Raw genomic sequence first — 27,639 nt, 5'->3', positions numbered from 1 at the left:
TTAAAGAGTTAATTTTCAGTGGCCATCTCTTCTTAAAAGTAAAATTCTTGAAAATAACAAGAAAATATAATAATATAATAATATAGTTTATAGTGTGTTAAACAAAGCCACCATGGTTGGCTCCTAAATATAAGAAAAGCAAGGGCTTCGAAAGGAAAAACTCTGGTTTCTAGCAAAATTTCCAGTTCCTTAAAGTTTATTTTGCCAAGGGCAAATGAAAAAAGTGGATACCAAAAGAATATTTAGTTACTGTTCTGATTTATTTAGCATATTTCTCTTTTTCATTATCTAACCCTTGATCTGAATTATTAATTTCCTCAACAGTTTGGGTATGGAACTATCCAAGAGGGTTGCAGAGTTTGCAAGTATATCACCCCTCACCTGTGGCACAGTTTCTGTTTTTTAAAATGTCTTTGTATCCAGCAAATATTTATGTCTCCAGTCACATTTCTTGGGAAGTTTCTCATGCATTCCTTAGCTCTGCCACTTCTGAAATGTTGCCTTTACCAGAGGAGTGGAGGAAAAGTTATTTTGTTATTGCTGCTGCTATCCTGGAGTTATTGATACATAATTACCAGTCAGAACTCCCAGGTTATTGCTGATTTATCAAAAACAAATCTCATTTTAGTGCATCCCAACATTCACACCACAATATGTGTGTGTGGTTTTTTTTAATGCTAATTTCTATGTAGACCCAGGTAGCCTTATTTGAAAGAGTTCTGCATAGAGCTTAAAGGACACATAAACTAGGTAGTTAAGGCATAGAGCTTGGTGGGTCCTCAGTCATCTCTGGGTCAAGGAGAAATTAACCTGACTACAGAGGCTGATTTTTAAGAAGCAACCAAAAGATGCGGTGTATTATACTGAGGCAGCATGGCAAGTTTAGGTGGCTCAGTGGTAGCAGGAAGCTCCAGTTCAGCATTATGACAAGAATTAAGGGTAAGAGAATGTTCAAAGATAGGGTTGAAATATTACGGTTCTATGCAGTTTGACCATTCACTACAGAACCCCTGAGTTTTGCAGTATAAAAGTAACAAAATCCTCACCTAAATCTCAAAAGGGGTAAGAAATAACTAAGCAGAGTATCAGGGTTCAGGTTTGGGTGTGACTCAGTTCTAATTACCATTAGGCAGGTTGGCCAAGGCAGAAACTCAGTTCTGCTGCCTGGTCCACACAGCAAGAGCAGAAGAAAGCTCAGATCCAGGATGTACTCAGGCTGACCTGTACGTAGCATGTTCGGGCCACAATCCCAAATGCCTGCAGGGGCATTTGAGTACATGCCTCTCCCAATGGAATGTAAATATAAAAATAAAACAAAACTAAAAACACTGTTGACTAAATAAAGCTTATTATTTAGCCAGACCCTGCTCTGGCTGCAGTTCTGGACTCCTGCTACCTTGATCGCCACGTGGGAGGGCACTGTGGTTGCTCACGGGCTCTCACTGTGATCAGAGGAGGATTAGGGGCTCCAACAGGGGGGTCTAAGAACAGGGATCAGGGGAGGGAAACTGTCATGCAAAACAAGAATGGCCGTGTTCAGTGTTCTCCTTCAGTGAGCTTCAACATATCTCACATACGGTAAAGTTAATAACTGCTATATATTCAAACAGAAAGGCAAACTTTAGAATGACAGTTGTTTTCCTTAAAGGGAAAGGATCTGTGGGTGAGCGGAAAACTTTGTCCCAATCTCGAAGACTTTCTGAAAGAGCCTTCTCCTTGGAGGAAAATGGGGTTGGATACAACTTCAAGACCTTGACCATTAACAGCTTTTTCAAGCAGGTATCTCTTCATGTTACAGTGTGTCTGGCTTTGTCCCCTCACAATGGCATGAGTGCTGGAGCCCGGAGGGGGAGTATATGTAGTGACTAAGAGAACAAGTTAGTCAACCTCACCAAGCCTCGGTTTCATTATCTACAAAACAGGGATGATGGCACTTGCTTGATGTGGCTTTTGGGAGGGTTCGATGACATGAGATGTGTAAAGCTCTTCTCAGAGTGCCTGGGGTATAACAAGTGCTAAATGAACGTTAGCCCTTTTAATCGAGAGAAGGACTGGTTCCCCTTAATACAAACTATCCTATTGAACTATCATGGTCAATTCGTTTACTAGGCTATGAAAACAGTCTGGCTAAAATATCCATTTCCCCCTGGGCTTGGGGTTTCCTGGCCTAGATGTTGTCCATCTCACCCCTTTTCCACGTGCAGGCTTTCTAGAGCTGCCTACGTCCTCACAGAGTGTGACCATTACAGATGGTGCGCTTTATTAGCTCAGAAATCATGGAGACTGCTTAAAGAATGAAGAATTTCCTAGCGTAATCAAATTCATAGAGACAGAAGGTGGAATGACAGAAAGTAGAATGATGGTGGCTAGGGGCTGCAGGAAGGGGGAAATGGGGAGTTGTTTAATGGGTATAGAGTTTCAGTTTTGCGAACTGAAAGCATTCTGGAGATCGTTTGCACAACAAAGTGAATGTACTTAACACTACTGAACTGTATACTCAAAAATGGTTAAGATGGTAAATTTTACGTGATATGTATTTTACTACCAAAAAAAACAACTTGACATATGCTTGGTTTGACTCTGTTTTGGAAAATTTTCTGCAGCTCAAGCAGTTCTCATGGGGCATGTCAAGGGGTTATGTTAACAAACTGAAATGCAGAAGAGATGCTAAGGGTTCTGTGTGCCATGCCTCATGATAGAGATTGCAGGGGACTGAAAGGGTTTCTATTTGGGAAATACTCCTTCCAATTGCATTGCCTTGGGGAGCAAGGCCCTTGACTAAATAAGCCAAAGTTTTCCCATCTGTACTTAGGAATAGGACACACCTACCTACCTACCTACCTACCTACCTTCCTTACTGAGCTGCTGTAAGGATCAGAGCTCGTGCACACGTATCCCTCAGCAGCATGCCTGTCCCACATACGCGCATGGAGTGTAGTATGTGTGCTTAGCCTTCTTAGTCAAGACAAATGTGAAGAATATGAGGATAGGAAAAAGATGGAAAGATGCTTTCTCCATCTTCAAATCTTTGAAGAAAACTTTTATTCTGTTTTGTTCCAGGGAGTAAACAAGTATCAGTGGGTTTAAGTTATAGGGGGAGGACCTTTCGGCCTGGATTACTAATGGTCAAACAGCCTTCCTCAGGAATGCAGTAAAATCCCCATCCCCAGGAGGATTGAAGAGGCTGAGAGAGTCAGAATGGTAGAGAAAGAATGTTTGACAAGAGGTTGACTAAAAGATTTCAGAGTTGCCTCATATCTGTGAAAGGCACGTTACAATAATACTTAAAGATAAAAATCTTCTGAGAAATCTTTGGTCCCGACCCCAGGAGTGTATGGTGCATCTACACTAACCCTGACTTCTCTCTTGGCAGGAGGGAGATCGCCTTAGTGATGAAGACTTATTCAAGTTTTTAGCTGACTACAAAAGATCTTCATCCCTACAGAGAAGAGTCAAGTCAATTCCAGGTGTGGATGGCTTGTCTTTATCCTCTTTGTTGTGCCAAAGCCATTTATGATTAGACACATTATTCATGTAATGCTGCAATTTTTTGTCAAGTGAAATATAGGATTTTGTATTAGGAGTTAAGGTCTGGTTTTTTTTGGCCAATCTGTTAATGTTTTCTATTTTTATTAAAGGACTGATTCTGTAAATAAACATCATGCTTTATATTTGATTGCTCACTCAGAAAATCAGATAATTGTTTGAAGAGAGGAGCCTCTTTTATCATATTGTATGGGACTCTTAACATGAGAAAAAGTGAAAGTGAAATGCTTTGGTAGAAGGTGAGGGCACACCCTCCTTATCCTCAGCTTAACAGCCCCCAAGGCACTTCTGCAGCCCCCTGGGGTACCAGGGAACCTAGCTTGAAAACCACCAATTTTTAGTGCTTGTAATGAGAGAAGTTACTGAACTATATACTTATGGTGTGATAGTTCTGGAAGCGACTTTAAAGATCCTGTAATGTGTTCTTACTCATTTTACAGTTTCTTGCTTTTTAAGTTCTAGAAACTAAATCTCAAAAATTGTCATGACATGCTTTTTCTCAAACTATGGGAAATTAACTGGGTATTACAAAATGCTTATACTCACAGAACTTATCCTCATTTCCATAAAAGAAATATAGTACAGCAGTCTTTCTTGACTCCCTTGTATGTAACATCTTTACTAAGACAGTCCTTTTTCTTTCTTTAGGCTTGCTCAAACTGGAGATTTCTCTGGCTCCAGAGACAACCAGTTGCTGTCTGACTCCTGAAATGATGCCAGTGAGACCCTTTCCTGAAAACCGGGGACGTCCACACAAAGAGATTTTGGAATTTCCAATCCGAGAAGTGTATGTCCCTCATACTGTGTACAGGTAAGAAACAAAGGCTCTTGGAAAATTGTTGAACCAAAAAATTTTTTTTTTTTTAATTTATATATTTATTTATGACGTGTTGGGTCTTCGTTTCTGTGCGAGGGCTTTCTCTCTAGTTGCGGCAAGTGGGGGGCACTCTTCATCGCGGTGCGCGGGCCTCTCACTATCGCGGCCTCTCTTGTTGCGGAGCACAGGCTCCAGACGCGCAGGCTCAGTAATTGTGGCTCACGGGCCCAGCTGCTCCGCGGCATGTGGGATCCTCCCAGACCAGGGCTCGAACCCGTGTCCCCTGCATTGGCAGGCAGACTCTCAACCACTGCGCCACCAGGGAAGCCCGAACCAAAAATTTGAGCCTTGTTTGGGTAATGCTTTCATCATCCTTTGACCTATTTTCCTACTTCCTAAGTTTTGGGGAAAATGAAATATGATGTTTACAAAACTATAGATAATTACTTTTTAAGATCAATTTTTAAAGATGATTTATCTCATTTTTTTTCACAAGAAAATGTTACTTCAGTCATAACTGGAATGTAGAATTATAGTGGACATATTCCTTCTAGAAACAAAAAAATCCTCCTAGACATTACCTTGGTTTTCCTATGGGCAGAAGGACATATTAGGGAAAGAGCAATGACTAAAAGTGTTCTGGTTGTCTAAAAGACAGGTTTTTAGCTCAAGACCAGCTGTCAACAGAATTTAGAGGAATGATAGAAATGTTCTATATTTGTGCTGCCCAATAAAATAGACACTAGCCACATGTGGCCCTTCAGCCTTTGAAATGTGGCTAGTGCAGTGTAGGGACTGAAATTTTCATTTTATTTAACTTTAATTAATTTGAATTCAAATTCAAGTAGCTGTATGTGGCTGGTGGCTACCATATTGGATAGCATGGAACTACACAGTAAAGGCCTAAAAGGTTAGGTTACCTCAGTTTCTTGGAGGCCGTTTGCATGGGGGCTCAGAGGGAGCTTGTCAACATCTGTCTGCCGAAAGCATTGCTGATCATATACTTTTATTTTTTATTTTGAGATTTTTTTTTAACGCAGAGAAGAAAGTTATTATAAGCACCTTTTCTCCAGCATCTAGAAATGACATTTTGTTGTTATGTATGTGTGTGTGTGTGTATGTGTATATGTGTGTGTGTATGTATGTATGTATATATATATATATATATATATATATATATATATATATGTATATATATGTATATATATATACATACACACAAACAATCATACTGGTTAAGTTGAAGTCTCCTTTATCCCCAGTCTCCAATTACAGACCCCTACCCTGCCTCTCACATCACATTGTCATGAACTTACATAGGTCCTTTCTATTTTCCCTGGTTTTACACACACACACACACACACACACACACAGAGTCATGTATTATGAATCTGTGAACACTGAATGGTATTATTTTTATATTCATTTGAAATGTACATAAATGGCTTCATACTCTATGTGTTATACTGTACTACCGTACTTTTCACCCAAGAGTATGATTTTTTTCTTTTTTTTGAGTATTATTGTGGACTCATGAATTTTATTGATTCAGTGTGTTACACTCAGTAGCAGTCATTATTCTTTTTTAGTTACTCAGATTTTCACAAATGTAACCAACGGGAATTCCTTAATACCTTGTATTTTAGAAATATTGATTTATATAGAGCTTTGCCATTCTTTTAAACTGCTATCTAGTGTTCCTTTCTGTGAAGAGGCCATATTTTATTTATCTATGTCCTATTTTTCTATTGATAGATATTTATATTTTTTCAATGTTGGGCTTTTATAAACACTGTGCAGTGAGAAGTTTTGTCTTTGTCTCTCTGTGCACATATGTAAAAGTTTCCCTAAGCAATATGCCTAGAAATAAAAGTATTAAGTCACAGTGATATATATTTTCAGTTTTATTTATACCACCACTTATTTCCAAAATTGTGTCAGTTTGCAGTCCTTCCAGCAGTGTAAGAGAGTTCTGATTCCCCCAGATCCTCACTCATACTTTCCATTGTGATGTTTGGGTATGTGGGACTGAAATGCAAAGAATTTCAGAACTCACCTAATCTAAGTACCTCTACCCCTCACGTTTTCAGATGTATAAAATTGAGACCCAGACAGGATAAGTGAGTGGTTTGTTGATGTCAAAAATGGCAGTGAGTAAAACAACAAGGTTTTACTGTGTAGCACAGGGAACTATATTCAATATCTTGTAATAAACTATAATGCAAAAGAATCATAGAAAAAGAATGTAGAATCTAAAAAATGGGTACAAATGAACTTATTTACAAAACAGAAGTAGAGTCACAGATGTAGAAAACAAACTTATGGTTACCAGAGGATCAGGGGAAGGGATAAATCTGGAGATTGGAATTGACATATACACACTACTATATGTAAAATAGATAACTAATAAGAGCCTACTGTATAGCACAGTGAACTCTAGTCAATACTCTGTAATGGCCTATATGGGAAAAGAACCTAAAAAAAAGAGTGGATATATGTGTATGTATAACTGATTCAGTTTGCTGTACATCTGAAACTAACACAACATTGTAAATCAACTATACTCCAATAAAAATTTTAAAAGAAAAAAGTATATAGATATATATACATGTATATATGTATAACCAAATCACTTTGCTGTGTAGCTGAAACTAACACAATATTGTAAATCAACTATACTTCAATTTTAAAAAATGGCAGTGAGAAGTACAACCAGCCATTCATACAGTTAGAAGTGCACCTCTTCCTTTCAAAACTGAAGTACACATGCATTTCCCCCATTTAATCCTTTCTGAAGCAGTTCTTGGTTTTCTCTTCTCATTCCTAAATACAAAGTCAGCCAAGTCTCCCTCCTAAATCATTAAGCGTTCCTAGGATGCAGTAGTTTCCATTCTCCATTCCCTAGAGGGAGATGAAGACATGAAAATGTTTGCTTATGGTTGCTGTGTATCTTTTTAGAAACTCTATCCTATAATTGGAAAAAAGAATGCTCTTGGCATTGGAATAAACTTGCACCAAATGAATTCTATAGTTATTCAACTTCCCCTAGCTTTTAATCACCCATGGGAGGCATTTACAACTCTCTCTACTCCTTGCTGCAAACATTATCCCTTAATTACATCACAGCGGGACTCAGAATGCGTTAGTGCACCTACTGACTCAGAAATGAAATGTAGGAGTGCTGAGGAGGACAAGTTTGAACGGATTACTATGGACCCAACTGGGCATCATGAGAAACAGACCCATAAGTGCAAAGTGAATATTCTTCAGCTGTTCTGTACACTGTGGAAATGCCAAGGCCACCCCATTAAAAATCAGGTCTCTTCTCTTAGGAATGATAGAAGACAATACTTCCCTCCAGCTTTGGTCTTCTGTCTTCTCTTGGCTCCCAGGCCACCATATTTTATAGCTTGTTTAAGGGAGGAGAGTTGTGGTGAACTTGGTTCAGAATCTTACTATGTGAAAATGTCAAGGAATTGAGAGAACATTTTGTCTAAATTTCTCATGCTGTTGTTAAATTTTTAAGTGTTTCTTCTCCAGGCCTCATATGCTTTGTAGTGGTTTTGATTAGGCTGCTCTGGATAGTAACCCAGTCCTAGACTAATTCTCCCCTTCTCTCCACCACCACTCCCATTTCACAAGACGGAAATGGAAGACTCAAGTCAGGTCCGAACCCCAGGTCAAATTGGGAAGTTGACTCAGTTTACCCTTGGTGACCTCATCTTCTCATTTTTTTTTGATTTGTATTTCCCTTTTATTTAATATATGTTTTCATCTTCTCATTTTTGTCGAAACTTGTAACCTCTTGACTTTTCTGTCCCCTCCTCTCCAAATCAAAGTCTCCTTTCAAGCAAAGGTCTCTAAACCTCTTTACATTATGGTACCAATAACAGGTGAGCTCTAAAGTCTTATCTCTCCCAAGAATATTATTTCAGTAGGGACAGCAGTTTCTGTTTCTTTTAGAAAAGTTTTCCTTTGACTGAGTTGAATTCTGGACATCATTCTAAGGGTTTGGCATGTAGGGTAACTTTTCATGTTGACCTTGCTATTTCCATGTCTCTAATTCTGGCTGTATGCCTTTAAGGAAATCAAATAAATGAAAATTAGGATTTACAGAGCAGATTAAATTTAGGGATAATTCTTTGTTTGATAGCAGACTCACCTCATAAATTTGAAATATGGCTTGACATAAAAAATTGATCTACCTGGAACTTGTGGAGAATATATCTATTGGGCCAAGCAAGGAATGCCTACAGTGACAAAGCCAGGATTCAGATTTCCAATTTGTGTATCTTTCACATAAACTTCAGAGCTCCCTTGAGTGGAGGGAACTATTACCTGGACGAATGGCAGGTGTTGTCTGGCCTTGAGTGTCAGTTGTGGCCAGAGTCATGCTTTACAGGATTGTCATATGGGTGGGGTTTCAGTTTAACACCATATGAAGAGCACTCAGGTTCTTTACCTCTCTTAAAGGGCAGCTGCCATGGAGCCTCAGATAAACTTGGCCTGGCATAGCCTGAGCTGCCTTCCTGCCCTCAGTCTCCCCGTCCTCCGATCTCTTCAGGTGCCTCCTTTGACAGCCCTGCCCCTTCAGGTGCCCTCAGTTGGGGTCACTGTGTTGCCCGCAGGGGCACCATTCATACTGTATTCTCTGTGGATGCTGCCTGATTCCTCTACCTTAATTTAACTCACTTTGAGGAGTAATCTAGATCGGTTATAAAAGAACTGGGCCTGGCAGAGGAAGTATCCCCATGAACCAATGAGAGTGTTCGTCACTCATAAGACAAACACTCACTTTGAGGGACGAGATGAACTTCTAGAGCCAGAAGTACTCATTCTAGGAATGGCGAGCATCTCCCCAACCAGGGGCTCGGGTCTCTGCAGTGCTGTTGGCAGCCTCTATGTGTGAGAGGCATGGGGTCAGACAAGTACACCGAAGCAGACCCAGGCAAGAGCTATTTCAAAATCACAAGCAGAAGGACGGTCATTCCGAGAGCGGAGCAGAACAGCTGGAAAAATTAGGTTGATAAACAGGATTATCCAACTCTGAGTATGGCATTCTTTTCTCCATGCCCAGATTTAAAAAATGCTGGTTGTTAGCCCAAGAACACGTTTGAACCAACTCCTGGCTGATTTTTCCATGTGGCCCAGCAGCTGGTAATGGAGACTCCAGCTGCCTTCTGGTGGGAGCAGAATGAAAACAATGCGGCCTGGGGCCAAGGCCCAGCGAGACCTTAAAGGGCATTTTATCCTGTGGCAGTTACAGGGGGTTTGCTTGGAGATCACAGGCGCTGAGGTTGTAATGAGCTTGTTAAGCTCCTTGCCGTCCCTGTAACTGGTGATTACATAAGAGAAATCCACATAAAGTGCGTTTTCATCTCTCATCCCAGCCCCCAAGAGCCTCTGAGGTCGTTTTATCCAATTATCAGACTCGCTGTGGACGACTGTGCTTGCCGTGAACAAGCATATCAGTTAGAACATGATTTCTTTGATGGATAATTAGCTGTTTTCAGGCTGCCTCCTATTTAGCTGAATGTTCTCAGACCAGAAGTCTGCCTTCTGGTCTAACAGGGAGGTGCCTCTCGTATCACAATGGCGTTTTGAGGAACACTGCCAGGCTTGCATCCTACAGGGGCAAAAAGCACGGCATAGGATAAATGTGCAAGCTGGTCTTGAATGACTGTCTGGAGGTTATAATTTAGTGAATAGCATTTCTAAGGAATAAACCAGAAATAATTCTGGGTGACGTGTTTAGGAAGGAGTCAGGGCATGGAGAATGGAAGGTATCCTTGAGAGGAACTTTCTTTTGTCCAATCTGAGCCCAGTTGTCTCTCCATCCAGAGTGAATCTGTTCAGTGTTGGGGGTGGGATGGGGGAGGGGAAGAAGGGTAGTGTGCCTCAGAGTTCATTGTAGAGCTTTGTAAAAATGCAAGTGTCCAGCCCTACCTGGAGACTCCCATTCAGGAGGCCTGGGGTAGGGTCTTAAGGGTACAACACGCTTCTTTGAGGATCAAAGCCTCTCTCTCCCTTTCATGGTCCCTCTTAATGAGTTCCTCCACTCATGGGAGTCATCTAAAGTCCACAGTGACACAAGCCACGGGAAACTCAGGGGAAAGAGCCTTGCAACTTAATCCCTCTGACCTGGAAAGCAATCCTAGCGTATGCCAGGATACCAGGTGAAATGGATACGGCAAAGAGCAAGTGTTCAATACTTGTCTATCAGGAATCTACAACACCCAGAAAACCTCTCCATGTGAGGACGATGTTTTTTTTATGGCGTAATGCTCCTCAATGCTGTTAGTACTCCAGGGTTATTGCTAATTAATGATTAGTAGTTTATGATGTGATTGACCCTGGTCTAAATCACCATCAAAACAATGCCTTACTTAAATAACTATTCCAAATAATAACTCCCCATTCTTATTTGATTCTTTGATTGTTTGAATTTTATTTATTTTGGAATAGGTATCCTATTCTAATATTTCAATATTTTAAAAGTACGTAAGTGCACAGTGAAAATTCTCTCTACCATGCCTGACCTCCAACTGTAGATTCCCCTCCTTGGAGACAGTCTTAAAATATATATATATTTACACACACACACACATACATACACGTATTTTATTTTCTTCATTTTATTCCACAAATAATTCAGTGCCTGCAACATGCCAGGCCCTTTTCTAGACACTGGAGAAATACTAGTGAACAAAACAGATGAAAACCATGTATATTTCACAGCTCAATCCTATTTTTGACAATTGGAAACAGCCTTTTTTAAAAAAATAATTTGAGGTTGCGCTTTTTCTTTCTTTCTTTCTTTCTTTATTTTTGGCTGTGTTGGGTCTTTGTTTCTGCGCGAGGGCTTTCTCTAGTTGCGGCAAGCGGGGCCACTCTTCATCGCGGTGCGCGGGCCTCTCACTATTGCGGCCTCTCTTGTTGTGGAGCACAGGCTCCAGACGCGCAGGCTCAGTAGTTGTGGCTTACGGGCCTAGTCGCTCCGCAGCACATGGGATCTTCCCAGACCAGGGCTCGAACCCGTGTCCCCTGCATTAGCAGGCAGATTCTCAACCACTGCGCCACCAGGGAAGCCCCCGAAACAGCCATTTTTAATCAGTTTCTTGTTTATCCTTCCAGAAATAAACTATGTTTGTACAAACCAATACAACCCTGCACTTTTCCTTTCAGAGTGCAAGTATAGCATAATCCTCACACTGTTCTGCACTTTGATTTCTCATTGAACACTATATTAGGGAGAGCACTTCTGTATGAATACAGAGAGTGGCCTCGTGCTTTTTTACACCTGCACTGAATCTCATTATATGGCTGTATCATAATTCATTTAACCCCAGACTAATGAGCATCTAAGATGTTGCCAATCTTTTAACATTACAAATGATGTTAAAATGAAGAATCTTATATAACCTTTCACACATGTACAAGCATATGGTATAAATTCTTACTTTTCACCCTTTAAAGGAGTGTTTAAATAACTGTTGTAAGTATAAGACAGCCCTGAAGCTCAGTCCTTGGTTTTCCTTGACTCAGTGAGCAGTTGTTTGTGGAACATGAAGCTTATTATAAACAAACACTTTATTTAGGAATAGCAGTGACAGCCCAGGCAAAATCTAATCATTTAAATTAGCCAAGTAATGGAGACAGGCAAAGTGAATTCCTGGTGCCAAAATTACCCAGATAATTAAGTTCCTGTACTTGACTCTGCTCTGGCAAGTTGGTCTCAATAATAAATCAGGAACACAATCCTCACTTTCCTCCAAAATTCAGTGGTCCTTCCTCTTTTTAGACGAATGAAAAAACTCAGGAGGGAACAAGTTACCTAAGATTTCTTAGCAACAAGGGCTGGTTTTGCGAAGCTCCCCTTCCAGTACAACATTTAGCCACTTGAGGGCACAATTTGCTCACTTTCTAGATTCAGAAGCAGCTAGGTATCTTTCCATTTCTAAGCAGATGGAGTCGTGATTTATTAAAGGCAAACATGCATTGTAGTTTTTGACCTTGAAGCGCAGGACCAAGAAGAACTGGGAAAGTATTTCAGTGTCCCAAGAGATCACTGTTGGCACTTTTTGCAAAGGATTTTCTTACCCTGTCAGCTTCTGCCTTCTTTAATCAGTTAAGTCAGGACCTTAGAAATCTGTCACTTTGTTGAAAGATGTGGTGGAGAGGAGGATGGAGAAATGTATCCTGTGGTCTAGAGAAACAGCAAAATCTCGTTTTGGGGGTGTATTGCTCACTATACATTTTTACACATTCACCAATCCTGCCTCAAATACAAAAGTAAAAGAATGTGGTTTGGCAGTAATGAAATAGTGTTAAGGAGGTTCTGTGTACATTAAGTACAAGTCACAACCCCTCACTAGTCTGTATTTTATACGCATTCCCTTTGAGTCCATCATGCTTTAGTGTTACTGCCTGTAAACAACTGTCCTAACCAAAAATCCTGCTCTGTCCATGTATTGGGGGTGAATGTCATTTCTTTCCCCAGAGATCCTTTACATAGATTTCAGCAGGAAGGTTCATGAAGCATCCTGTTTTTACATGGGGTGGGAATGTAAGGTTGGTGGGGGCAGAAGCAACAGAGAAATGGTGATGAAAATGCGGCAAATCTGGGCCTGCATTTGATGATGATGATGAATAGTTTGCCTAGATTAGAAGGCGCTTCCTAAAATTCGAAAAGCCTTCTTTCTTTGATTTCTCTACTTCTGTTAGTTTTTTAAATTGTTATTTTAAAATTAGTTCTTTGAAGTGGCTTTGTCTTCTGATGAGATATCCTTCGGGGAATTGTTCCCTCTTATTTCTTTTACCATTTAGGGGGAAAAAAATCTTCTCTACTTTTTAGCTTCTCATTCTTCGTTCTGACTTTACTGTATACTTTAAAGATCCACTCTTCCCATGAAGTGTTTGGCCATCTCTAAAGGAGAGGTGTTTTAACAGCTCTCCAGTAATGGGTGTCCTTTGGTTTTAAGGACTCAGATATGCTGCCCTTTGCCCCTCTCTGCTGAAGTCAGAATGCCCTGGGTCGAAATATTAGATGCTGTGTCAGTCTTCCCAGGGCAAAAGTGGGTTTTGGGGTGAGGACAATGCAGGCTAGCCCAACAGCACAAAGTAAAATAGAACTAGGAGTGGGGGGGGGACTGAGTTTTGACTCAGTGTAAGAAGGTAATTTTTAAAAAGCCATGGCTCATCAGTCACATATCATGTACCTTTTATAATTAAAAAATGAATTTCATTTATCCACTGGCCTAAACTATAACTTCCAAAACTGTGCTGTTCCACCTCACTTGTTTAATGTGTTCTTTGTTTGACAACGTTCAAAATGTAAACTGAGATCCATGCAATGGTTCAGAAATAGAAATATTACAGTTTAATAAAGATAAAAGTAGAGGAGCTCAATTTAATGGCTCATTTTAATGATTTTAAAGAGATTTCCATGCCTAGACTAATAATTATATATTTAGCAATAAGAACATCTCAAAGCCCATTTCTCATCTTTTCCTGGAGTTACATTTTTTATTTTTATTTATTAATTTATTTAAAGGGAACATGCTTTTTTATTGAAGTATAGTTGATTTACAATATTATATTAGTTTCAGGCTCTGGACACAAGAGCCCAGAGAGGGATACACTTCTTTTTTTTTTTTATATAAATTTATTTATATTTATTTATTTTTGGCTGCTTTGCATCTTCGTTGCTGTGCATGGGCTTTCTCTAGTTGTGGCGAGTGGGGGCTACGCTTCTATGCGGTGCACGGGCTTCTCATTGCGGTGGCTTCTCTTGTTGCCGAGCACGGGTTCTAGGTGCGTGGGCTTCATTAGTTGCAGCACGCGGGCTCAGTAGTTGTGGCTCACAGGCTTAGTTGCTCTGCGGCATGTGGGATCTTCCTGGGCCAGGGCTCGAACCCGTGTCGCCTGCATTGGCAGGCGGATTCTCAACCACTGCGCCACCAGGGAAGTCCCTACACTTCTTTTATATGCTCTCTAATGTCTTCTCCCAGAGTTGAGTTGAAATGAAACCAACTCTAGCACAAAAATCCAAAATCCGTATCCCAGCCAGCAGCCAACAAAGTGTTGCCTCCTTGTGTTTCTAGGTCAGGGAGAAGTAAAGTCCATAACAATGACTGTTACTCAACCTTCCAAATGGTCTGGGGATGGCACAGCCCCTTGTGGACTTGTCACTCTGGTGTGAGTGTGGGGAGCGAGAACTCTTCCCCTCTCCTCCTTCCTCACCCTCTGTCATAGAGCAGGATACCTGTCCTTTGAAAATCTCACCAACTGAGCAATACTTGTCACGCTATGAATAAAGTTGATGCAATCGCCTAACGTATTTTTGAGCCCCAACCGTGTGCCAGGCACAATGCTTGGTGCTGAGAGAGACGAAGAGGAGGACTGCCTCTCCTTGGAGGTAAACCCCCGTCTCCTGGAGACACTGGAACCCCTCACAGTCACATTGATCTACAGAAAGACACGCACGCAACTTTGTCCTGCAGTCACTTGAGATCTTTGCAAGTTCTCCTGCCTCCAGAACCCAGACAAGCCTTCTCTCTCACCAAGTACCCAAAGCAGGCATATGCTTCTAGAAGGTGTTGGGGACATCTGAACAATTTATTTCTTAGTAGGCCTGCTGTTTCCTCCAATTCGAATATTTTCTTCCCCAACCTGAAACAAGACATCTGCCAATATAAAAATCATCAGGAATGTTAAAGCAAGCATTTTAATCAATAGTATTGATTTATTCATTGGCTGTTTTTTGTTTTTGTTTTTGTTTTTTAATGGATAGGGGACTAGTAAAAGTTCTGCCTCAAACCCAAAGAAAAAAGTCAGCTTCAGCAACAGCAAAACTTGGAAATTTTCTGGTATGTGTATGAGTTTTTGTCAGTTGGCAGATTTGTTTTAGGAAACTATTTGCAAAGCCTGGAAAAAATGTGCTCCCTCTGTCTCTCAAAAGAACATGCAGGTTGGTTCGTGTTAGTCCTCCACGTGACAATTCTGCCTGGTGACCTTTTGAAAAACGTTGCCCAGTTTTGGCATCAAAATGGTGTCTTTAAACTTGAATTTTAGGTCTTTCACAAAACCAAATATTGTTGAAATGTTTGAATATTTACCAAACATATGTTTGGCAAAGCCAAATATGTTGAGAATGTTGTTTTGTTTGGGGGAAACTTTCATTAAAAATTTGATGTTTTAAGGGAGGAGGAAGGTATTTGCGGTCGGTACTTTTTAGCATTCTTCTCCTCTTTTATCTGACCTGTCACAGCCTCTTTAAGAAACATTAATTCAGTGAATAGAATCAAAACTAGAACCAAAGAAAATTTAGTTATTCATATATTTTTAAATTCTCAAGTTTTTATACTTAGTTGGTGATTGGATGGACTCCATAGAGGCTATTTTGATGTTGAGTGTTTTCCTCTAGGTAGTCATGATATTATATTCCTTAGAGCAGGAATAATAACCCTGAGATACAGTTAAGAGGCAGAAATGTTACAAGGTAAAGCATTTTTAAAGGAATCACATGTTTAAATATCAGCGAATACCTAACATATACTTTTTTAAAATGTATATACTCGTATCAGTTACCTATTGCTGTATAACCAAAACTTTGCAGCATGAAACAACAGTTGTTATCTCACAGATTATGTGGGTTATCCAGGTGTGGCTTAGCTGAGTGCCTCTGACTCAGGCCTCTCCAAAGGCCACAGTCAAGATGTCAGCCAAGGCTGGGATCACCCCAAGGGTCAACGAGGGGAGAATTCACTTCCAAGCTCACTCCTGAAGTTGTTGACAGTGTTCAGTTCCTCTTTGGTTGTTAAACTAAGGGCCTTAGGTCCTCTCTAGCTGTTGGCAAGAGATCGCCTCGAATTCCTTGCTATATTGGTTTCCCTGTAGGGCAGCTCACAGCATGGCAACTGGGGTCTTCAGAATAAGTGAGAAAGAGCGAGAGAGAGAAAGCAAGATAGCAGCCAGGGTCTTTTTGTAACCTAATCTTGCTGTATCCTATTGGGTAGAAATGAGTCACTAGGTCCAGCCCACACTTGAGGGGAGAGAATTACAGAGGGTGAGAACACCAGGAGGCAGGCATCATTGGGAGCCTTAGAAGCTGCTACCATAGTTCTTAACCAAGCTACCAAAAGTTGGGGCACTCCAGCTGTGTGAATTTGAAGGAGTGTGGGGAGGTGGGAAGGTGAGTGAGGGAGGGTGGATTACTTCTGCTGATGCAGAGGACCAGGCTCCTTGTGGAGAGTGTTCCCATCAGCCTGGTATATTTTTAGGACAATACACCTCTCCTAATAGAAAATTAACAGCTTCTTGACAGATCCTCTAAGGTGAGAAGAGTCCGCCCCTGCCCCCGCCCCCAGCCCAGCCCTCACTAACCCACACTCCAAAGAAACAAGCCTACCATGTGGGGGAACAGTTTTTTCACCTAGGTTAAAGGAGATTTCCCAAGTTTTCTTAGATTCATAGTAGTAGGAAAAAACCCTAAGCTGTACATATTAAGGAATGGGGTCTTTTATCCCATTGCCCAGCACGTAGCACCTTACCCACCCCACTCCCCCCTTACACCCTACCGTAGACTCACCTCCCAAGCATCTGTTCATCTATATACATATATAAAACCTATATAAATCCTCTGAGTGAAATGCAAAATGTAGCTGTGGAAGGGTGAGTTTTATAGGATGTCTGAAATGTATATTGCTAAAGTAGTTCCAATCTCTGTTCATGTAAAATAAAATACATTCTTATTAAATATTTTCTAGTCATCCATAAAAACCCACTGAAAATAGGCTAATAAACCAACTGAGAGCTTGATCTATTTAATTTAATTTAAATTTCTGAGCCCTCCCTAAGTGAGAATCACAAAGAATATCCAAATAACTTAGACCTTAAAACCACATCATGGGTTCCATGGTGGTAGGTGGGAGTTGAAAGAGCTGCAGTTATCCAGTGAATATTTTGACTGTGTTGTCAGTGTCAAGTTTAAGAAAGTTATAGAAAAAAAATTGTGGAATAAAAAAACCTGGATTTGGGTACTTTTCCAACTTCCCCTTACTTTGTCACTCTCCCTGACACCCTAGGCAACTGGGGAATCTTCCTCAAAGCAGTGCCTCATGGTTAACAATTACCAGGTCATCCTTTTTATTTCCTTTCACCACTCACACCTACAGCCCCTAAATCTAACCTCTTTGTAAGAAGGAAAAAACTGGGTAAACTAATTCATACTAAGGTGGGAGTGAATGATATATAAACCACTTAATATGTTCAATCTGCTAAGCAGAGTTTCAAAAGAATATATGGTAACATGAATATCTTTTTTTTTTCCACACACACACACTGTATTTTATTTTTACAAGAGATAAATAGACTGACACCAAGCATTGTACATGGATGACCACAACAAAAGCAACAATGATTGCAATTACCAAACATGAAACACACTCATACTATAACATGAATATCTTAACTGGTAAAATTTCAGCCAGTTCAACAAAGTATCTTTATAAAAACGTTTCAAGCAAGGTTAGAGATTTATTTTTTTCTTGAAGCAGTCGGTTTTCCCCAGCATGTTTCAAATGCTTATGTATTTGTGATTCTTTTCCATGGGAATCTGATCTAGATAAAGCCTAGGATCATAAACATCCCAACTTTCCCTTTGGGTCTTTTGCTATTGAAAACTAGCTGGACTTTTCCTAAACAAGTAAGTGGGTTTTAAGGAGAGCTAGGGTGCTTTCACTTGTTTCTAAAAGGTAACATTTTCTTTGCCCCAGCTTGAGGTCCTGCTTTATTTCATAGGAATGCTGGCTTTTCAAGCTCTCACTTAAGTGGAACTTTTTATCTATCTCATAAAAAGAAGGGATAGGGATTGATGTAACAGAAAAGGTACTCTGCAAATATAGGAGCTGTGAGCATTTAGTTAGTTCATGTTCGAAGACAGATTCTTAGTACTTAAAATACCTTTGTAAAGACACCATATTTGATGTTCAAATTGTAGTTCATCAGTTGAGAAAGCATAGACCATTTTCCCTGCAAAAGTCTTGAAAATGGTGTAATAACAAGTATTAGAGTTTGCTGTTGTTTTTTTTGTTTTTCTCTCTCTCATTTGATTTCTGTTTTTGAGTGCATTATTTTAACATAACAAGACTATGGAGAGAGCATATTGGGTCATTGTAGTGTTTCTAAACAATAGGGTAATATTTTGTCTCTGGCTTCTTAACCGTGTTTGCTTTTTGTGGGGGCAGAGGGTAGAGGTCCACAATGTTCAGGATACAGTACCAGCATTTACACAAAACATTGCAGCCCAGCCCACAGAGCACAGAGGTTACTAAGGGGCAAGCTGCTGCTTGTGACAGCATCCCCGGTGCCTCCTTCCATTTCTGTGCCACTTCGCAGGGCAGGCAGCCTTGTGCAGATTCTGACTGGTGTCCTAGAACAAGACTCACATTCTGTTTTTCTTGCTCTGAGTTCTGAAGATGGAACGTTCTCTTCACCCTACACGTTAGGGGTTTTCTTCCCACTTCCGTTTTTCACTGATTCCTTTGTGAGTTTGTGATGTGATCTAACCTAAAGTATTAGAAATAGGAATAAACACAAATAATGGCATGAGACCATGGAATGACAAGACAGGAGGTAGCAAATATTTTATTTTTATGCATTTATTTATAAACATTCCCATTCTAAAAAAAGTATGTGAGGCAGCTTATGGAGATTGTATAACAAGGAATAAAATTTCTGGGTGAAAGGAAAATAAGGAGAAGGAAATCGGTATAAATCTGGGTAAGGTTAAGGTCCTCTACACTTTCATAAAAAGTGAGCTGCAAATTTGACTTTGAGCTTCCTAGCAGCCAAAAACAAAAAACAAAAACAAAACAAAGCAAAAAACCCCCTGAACTACAGGATTCATACATCTGTCAAATTAAAAAACAGACCAGTTCCCTTGGATCAGTGCTTGTCAAACTGGAATGTGCATTTGAATCACCTGGGGTATTGTTTTTGTTTTTCTTTTCTTTTTTCAATTAGCTTCCTCAGTTTTATTTTTTTAACATCTTCATCGGAGTATAATTGCTTTACAATGGTGTGCTAGTTTCTGCTTTATAACAAAGTGAATCAGCTATACATATACATATATCCCCATATCTCCTCCCTCTTGCATCTCCCTCCCTCCCACCCTCCCTATCCCACCTCTCTAGGTGGTCACAAAGCACAGAGCTGATCTCCCTGTGCTATGTGGTTGCTTCCCAGTAGCTATCTATTTTACGTTTGGTAGTGTATATATGTCCATGCCACTCTCTCACTTTGTCACAGCTTACCCTTCCCCCTCCCCATATTCTCAAGTTTATTCCCTAGTAGGTCTGTGTCTTTATTCCCGTCTTGCCACTAGGTTCTTCATGACTTTTTTTTCTTCCTTAGATTCCATATATATGCATTAGCATACTGTATTTGTTTTTCTCTTTCTGACTTACTTCACTCTGTATGACAGACTCTAACTCCATCCACCTCACTACAAATAACTCAATTTCGTTCCTTTTTATGGCTGAGTAATATTCCATTGTATATATGTGCCACATCTTCTTTATCCATTCATCTGTTGATGGACACTTCGGTTGCTTCCATGTCCTGGCTGTTGTAAATAGAGCTGCAATGAACATTGTGGTACATGACTCTTTCTGAATTATGGTTTATTGTTAGAACGCACGCTCTGATTCAGCAGGTCTGCGACGCATCCTAACTGGCTCCCAGGTGATGCTGATGGTACTCCTCCCTGGATGCCCTTTGAGCAGCAAAATCAGCTCATCCAGAAGCATTTACAAAGCATGATCCCACTTAAAATATATAGCCACTTTAGGCTTGCAGGTTTCCTATTTCCAGAATATACCAAATATTAAACTCTGAGATTTCTAACTTCATTTGCACTTGATGTATTTAAAACACCAAAACTTCTAACACTGAGGGACAGGACTCACTCTCATCTTCTCAGTTATTTTAAACTTTTTAAACTTTATTTTAAACTTAAAAAAAAAAAACCTCATATAGTTTGCTTGGTGAAACATCCTTTAGCCCTTGAACAATTTAATAAAAGACCACATCATGATAAAGTTCTGGTGAGTCTGATTGTTGACCAAAGAAACTGTTTACTGTTCTTAGAAGCAGCAAAGGTTATGGGCAGTGGGTCTAGTATGAGTTTCAGGACACCCGCATTTGAATTGCCCTGTGCCATTTGCCAGCTGTGTTACCTTGTGCAAGTTTTGCAACCTCTCTGTGCCTCAGTTTTTTTTTTTTTTTTTAATGATATTCTTGTCTGCTTACATTCTTTTTATGTATGTATGTATGTATGTATGTATGTATGTATGACTGTGTTGGGTCTTCGTTTCTGTGCGAGGGCTTTCTCTAGTTGTGGCAAGCGGGGGCCACTCTTCATCGCGGTGCGTGGGCCTCTCACTATCGCGGCCTCTCGTTGCCGCGCACAGGCTCCAGACGCGCAGGCTCAGTAATTGTGGCTCACGGGCCGAGTTGCTCCGCGGCATGTGGGATCTTCCCAGACCAGGGCTCGAACCCGCGTTCTCTGCATTGGCAGGCAGATTCTCAACCACTGCGCCACCAGGGAAGCCCTGTGCCTCAGTTTTATCATCTGCCTAATGAGGCTAAATAGTAGTACCTGTCATTGGTACTATTAGCTGTTATTAGAATGGTGCCTGCACATGCTAAAAAATAAATATTATTAGCTACTTTTACTATTACATTTAAAATAAATTTTCCTGGCAGTGAAATGTGACTGAAAAATAAAATCACCTCCTCAGCTTCTTACCTTGCAAAGGTACCTCAAAATGGTATCTCTAGATTTGCAGTTTTCTTTGGAATGCTTGAGTAAAAGACATCAGATAACTATAAGATATTACTGTTATTTGAATTTCATTCTGCTCACATCGAAGTCTGTTGCTAAAAGGAAGTAAGAGCCACCAACCTTTTCCTGTAGTTTTTGAATGAGGGCATCCCATTCTTACATTTGGTTTTGCTACATTTCTGCTTCAGCAAAGAGTTCATCAGTTCTTTGGCTCTGTGTTTGTAAAAAAGACTGGAGAGGGAAGGTTTTAAAACACAAGGAAAGAAAAAGAAATTACTTTGAAATTCCCAAAATAGTTAGGTTGAGAGTGTTTGTTTAGAAACCTGGAGAGCTTTTTATATAGAAAGCTGTTTCAATAGTGTTGTATCAGGAGAGGTGGATACTAATTTACTACCCCATCTACTTCAATCCAGTGCCTATTGCTAGTGGCCTGCTATTAAACCAACATTTGCGTCTCTAGCTATAAGAAAACTAATAAAACAGAAAAACCAATTTCTCTGGTATTTTATTCTTCGCCTCTCCCATATCAATAGCCAAGTTCCTTTTAAAACCTCCCTAAACCCAAAGTACCAGACCACATGTTAATGAAAACATATTAAGATGCACCCACTTCCTTATTAATTACATATACCCTATGTATAATTTTATAGCAATCTGCAAAGTAGGGGGGAAATTTTTTCACCTGTAGATTAAACTCAATAGAGTGACTGTTGACTAATTGACCAAATGTTGCATTTGCTAAGCATTTAATTTAAAATTCATTAATTTTGATTTTGAGGTTTTACTTTTCATATTTTGGAGCTAATCATTTTTGAAGGTCTCAGGCGTTTTTGTTGGAATCCTGAGACGTTCATAGATCTTGGGCTCTGTGCCTGTCATCCTGAGAGAAAGAAACAGCCCTGCCTGTAACCCAGGCCCAGCTCAGGGTGGGAAATCATCAAACGCTTGTGAACTTGTAAGGAAATGGATTTCAGTGACTAGATGAAACTGAAGGAGTGCCCCCGCAAAAAGAGCATTTTGCCTTTCTGAGAGGCCATGGGAGAGAGAAAAAGATGGTAGAGGCTGTATCAGAAAGACAGAAAGAAAGAAACTGAGGGACACTGAAAGAGAGGCAGAGACACACACACACGGATTAAAGACAGGGGGTGGGTGAGAGAGAGGGAGAGAGAGAGAAAGAGAGAGAGAGGGAGAGAGAGAGCGCCACCAAGAGATATACGGGAGACATAGATAAATTGAAAGATGGAGAGAGAAACCCAGAGAAATTGATCCATTCTTTAAGTAAAATGTTTTAAGATCTCACAGTCCTCTTGGTGTCAGTCTATTTATCTCTTGTAAAAATAAAATACAGTGTGTGTGTGTGAAAAAAAAAAAAAAGATCTCACAGTCCTGCAGTGTTTAAAGTTGCATTATAAAGTCCACTCAGCTGTTTTACAATTTTGATAGGAAGAGAATCTTCATTTGTGTCATATTTTGCAGTTTACTAAGCACTTTTGGAGTATCATTGCATTTGAGACTTAACTCCAACCTTTCTATTACAGGTGAGGAAATGGACTTGTCCACCTTCTATTTGTAGAACATTTTGCAGTTTTTTAAAGGACATTCTCGCCCAATATCTTACCTGGCGAGGGTCACTAATCATAGGTCTCCATACAAGCCCATCTTCCCTGGTATAAAAGAAGCTTAGGTTACAGGCATTACTGATACTCAAAAGACAGTGAAGATAACCCAGGCCACAAAACCTGCAATTCTTTTTTTTCTCCTTTTTTTCTTTTTTTTTTTTTAAAAAACATGTATTTGATATTATTACTTTGTTACAGGTTCTATAGTGAAATAACAGAAAGAAAACCAAAATTGACACCAATTCCTCTCAAAATCACATTACCTTTTTCATTTCCCCAGATCATCTTTTAGCCCTTATCCTTTATGCATATTCAGCTTCTGAATATTTACAGCCCTTTCCTACAGAATGTTTTATATTCTAAATTTTCACTCCACATTATGCAGTGAGTATAAGCCATTTAACTCACTTCAGTCTCACTTTCAAAGAGATACATAAGTAGCACCAAGGATTGTCTGACCTGAACAGCTACAGTTAATCCTTTGGCTCTCTTTGGGATTTCCAAGGCCCTGTAATATTCTCAGAGTATAGAAGGCTAGGCTTCTGGCTTTATGGCGTGACTGAGTGGTTCTCTATGTACTCCTTGGCAGATGTGGTAGTGAGTGACACAAATATGTTTTTATTCAAAACATGGTTTAGGTTGCCATTATCAGCTACAGAAGATACGTAAGTATTTGCATCCCAAAGGATTAATCTGTACCACTACTCTTTTTAACCAGGCTTTTGCACAGGAGAAATAAGCCCAACTTGATGCATCTTACCCTTGTGGCTTATTTTCCAATCGGTTAAAATCATGGTTAACTCAAATTATCAATAACGATCTACTCACCTTGATGGCACCCATCACCCTAGTCAAAGAGAGGCCACCTGCCTTGAATAATGCAGCTTCCCGCAGCTTCTGCTCTAGCGATTTCAGCTTCTCGTTGAATTTCTCCCTGGGCTTCATCCCTGCAACCAGCCGATGGAGGCCTTCTGTCCTCTTGTCGGGCTGGGGCTGCTCAGCTCTCCTCTCAAGGCCTCCTTTCATCCTCTCCTGCTGGCTGAGTTGTGTTAGAAGCTCAGCTAAAGAGGTGTTCAGAGCATACAGTTGTTTAATCAGGTGGCCAGGATGCTTTTTGCTCTAGCTTACTTGCTCCTTGAGCTCCACTCCGAGCTGGAGAAGCCTCTGGGGGAGAACACTGAACCTATGACAGGGCAGCTTTTTTTTTTTTTTTGGTCAGCAATGTTTTTATTAATGTGTATACTCACACTTCTTTTAAATTGAAGTATAGTTGATTTACAATATCGTGTTAGTTTCAGGTGTACAGCAATTCAGTTATACCTACACATATATATGTATATATATTATATATATAATATATATACCTATAAGGGAAGATAATCTGAAATGTATATATACATAATATATATTATATATAATATATATTATATATATAGTAGTGTGTATATGTTAATCCCAACCTCCTAATTTATCCCTCCCCCCAATCCCCCTTTCCTCTTTAGTAACCATAAGTTTGTTTTCTAGGTCTGTGAGTCTCTTTCTGTTTTGGAAATAAGTTCATTTGTATCTTTTTTTTTTTTTTAGATTGCACATATAAGCGGTATCATGATATTTATCTTTGTCTGGCTTACTTCACTTAGTATGATAATGTCTAGGTCCATCCATGTTGCTTCAAATGGCATTATTTCATTCTTTTTTTATGGCTGAGTAGTATTCCATTCCATACATACATATATATATAATATATATACCCCACATTTTTATCCATTCATCTGTCGATGGACATTTAGGTTGCTTCCATGTCTTGGCTATTGTAAGTAGTGCTGCATTGAACATTGGGGTGCATTTATCTTTTTGAATTATGGTTTTCTCCAGATACTTGCCCATGAGTGGGATTGCAGGATCATATGATAGCTCCCTTTTTAGATTTTTAAAGAACTTCCATGGTGTTCTCTACAGTGGCTGTACCAATTTACATTCCTACTAACAGTATAGGAGGGTTCCTTTTTCTCCACACCCCTTCCAGCATTTGTTATTTGTAAATTTTTGATGATGACCATTCTGACCAGGGTGAGGTGATACCTCATTGTAGTTTTGATTTGCATTTCCCTAATAATTAGCGACTTGGAGTATCTTTTCATAGGCCTATTGGCCATCTGTATGTCTTCTTTGGAGAAGTGTCTATTTAGATCTTCTGCCCATTTTTTGATTGGGTTGTTTGTTTTTTGTGATGTTGAGTTGTATGAGCTGTTTGTATATTTTGGAGATAATTCCCTTGTCAGTTGTATTGTTTGCAAGATTTTCTTCCATTCTGTAGGTTGTCTTTCTGTTTTGTAGGGCAGCTTTTCTCTTTGTTTCCTTGCACTGGATAAAGAATAGTGTAAACTGAGGAGAAGCCAAGCTGATGTTTTTGGCATTGCGGCTTTGAAAAATTTCAAGGTCCCTTGAGTTAACCCGTTTGCAGCAAAAGAAATAGAGGATAGTCCCAAGACAGTAAAGAGCGGAGAGAGCTTGGTCAACAATTGGATCTAATAATGACCAAATTCTACAAGTTAACCTCTAACTTCCTGGAGCTGCTCAATCCCAGAAGTTTGAAAATAAGTTGAGGGGCTGTTGCTGAGTCAGTGGAAAGAATTTAAAATTTCTAAAATAGTTTATAATCAAGAGAAGCCATCTGAAGTGGCTTTGGAAAGAAAATTGTTGATGAATACCAAATGTCCTGTTCTATGTTGTGATGCATATGACTGAAGAGAAGCATTTTTGCCTGTATTTGGGGAAAGATGAGATTATACTAAATGATCTGCACTTACACTGGACCTCCACTTACACTGGAGAAACTTTCAAAATAACTTTGCTTTAACAAGGGATTCCTGTTTCAGTTACGGGTGAGCTTCTCAAAAATCATTAGATAATATAATTCTTAGGATTTTTCTCTAGCTAATATGACACTTAATTTACCATATATAAAACGTATGAGGCTGTTTATCAGTTTGTTGATCATTACTCTTATCTGTTTGAGGCTCTGTGTATCACTGACCCTGCAGGTAGATCTTCTCTTCCAAGAGAAAACACTATTATTTTCTTATATTCATTTCTTAAACATCATACAGATTTAACAAAACATATCACTTGGCATTCTTGCCAGGAAGAACTATGATGATCCTTGGGAAATGCATCCTCTTAAAAAAATTCTTAAGCAAAGTCATTTAATGTCTCTGGGAGTCAGCTTGTGGCCTGCAAAAAGGGATGCTGGACTAAAGTCTCTTGATGTTTCCTTCCTGCTCTGCACTCTGTGGAAAGTGCATTCAGTATGGGCAGAACACTGTATGCCCGTGGTGATGATGTTTGAATATAAGGGGTCAGCAAACCCTTTGGAAGCCGTGTGCAAAATTGCTGGCCGGTGTTGGGGGATGTGTGGGATAGGTAGGTGGTGCCCCTGTGTTGGGATGTAGGAGAGGAGTGTGGTGACAGCTGACTTGCTTATCCATTCTGGCAGGGCTACTACCACTGTGATCTACACAGACCCTTTCATCTAGCTACTTCAAAGCATTTTTACAAACTCTTGCTCGTTATTTCTTCAAGCACAGCATAAAGAAAGGTTGATTGGTGTCTTTTCAATTAACTCAAAGATGAAGAAACTGAACTATATAGAACTAAAAGGGATTCTCCCAGAAGTATACTGCATTGCAGAGGGGCAAGATAGAGAAAGTGTTCATCCCGGCTTCGTAAGTGACAAAAAAGGAAAAAATCTTAGTGCTTATTTTTGGAGACTGTGTCCATTAATGGCACCCTCATAATATGGAAGATCATGCAGCCATTATACTCCCCTCTCTGCATGCAGCCTCTCTCGTGCAGAGAGGGGAGTATACCCCACACAGATCCCCGCATCCCAACCGTGAACTGCCTTCTGCCATTGTTACTACGTCCATGGCCTCTCCTGACAGCATCTGAGGTTCAACTCTATCTGCCTGCCTTGAGATTGGGGTCCCTCAGTGTGACAGAGAAAGATTTGGAAAGCGGCACAGAGACATCCATGTTGTAGAGTCAGAACAGCACTGAACTGGACGCTGTGCCCAACTGATGGCTAATTCTCGGAGTGAACTGTTACTTCACCTCTCAGGGTCTCAGTTTCTCATCTGCATGACCATCAGATGCAGGTCCACTAGGCCATTCATTGGGACTTGTCCAGGGTTGTGGTTATTAGTGTTGTCACTCTTGATATTGTTGTAGCAAGGAAGATCCATGGGGTAAATTCATGGATTTATGCAAATACTGGTCCAGAAAGACCATTTGCGTACACGCACGCACATACACACATGCACACACACAGGATGGAGGATCATTCTGGTTATGACGATGCAGAGGTTAGACTTGGTCCCTTTTGTTTTTTCAGTTCCTGACTACCCCAGACTTCATAAATCAAACTTTAAAATTTTTCTTCTCCTACCTCGTACTTGAGTATTGACTTTACCCTTTTCCAATGGAACAAACCTTACATGTGAGTATGAACCCAGTAGGTGGCACTGACTACATCTATTAAAGATAGGAAATTTGCCAGGTATAGTTGTATAGATCCATAATGCAAAATTCACATGTATAGCTCAGTGGTTCTCAGATGGGGGTGACTTTGCCCCACCTGGGGACATCTGGCAATATCTGGAGGCATTTTTAGTTGTCACAACTGAGTAGGGGGGAGATACTACTAACATCTAGTGGGTAGAGGCCAGGGATGCTGCTGAACATCCTACAATGCACAGGACAGCCCCTCAACAAAGAATTGTCCAGTCCAAAATGTCAGTAGTGCTGAGGCT

The 27,639-nt window shown here is 40.0% G+C and overlaps 1 protein-coding gene across 2 annotated transcripts in view; it reads left to right on the top strand.

Moving 5' to 3' along the window:
• The window catches only part of DOCK8 (dedicator of cytokinesis 8), a 224,329-nt gene that overhangs the window by 106,202 nt on the left and 90,488 nt on the right, over window positions 1-27,639 (top strand). For both annotated transcript variants that reach the window (XM_007182233.3, XM_007182234.2), the window contains exons 12-14: window positions 1,649-1,779; window positions 3,374-3,467; window positions 4,195-4,357. In XM_007182233.3, the coding sequence (XP_007182295.1) occupies window positions 1,649-1,779; window positions 3,374-3,467; window positions 4,195-4,357 (388 nt within the window). The remainder of the gene's footprint in view (window positions 1-1,648; window positions 1,780-3,373; window positions 3,468-4,194; window positions 4,358-27,639) is intronic.

This window comes from Balaenoptera acutorostrata, chromosome 6 (assembly GCF_949987535.1).
Source record: "Balaenoptera acutorostrata chromosome 6, mBalAcu1.1, whole genome shotgun sequence".
In the NCBI taxonomy this organism is placed as follows: Eukaryota; Metazoa; Chordata; class Mammalia; order Artiodactyla; family Balaenopteridae; genus Balaenoptera; species Balaenoptera acutorostrata.
The sequence above is the reverse complement of the archived record's forward strand: the minus strand, read 5'-3'. Positions and strand labels throughout refer to the sequence as shown.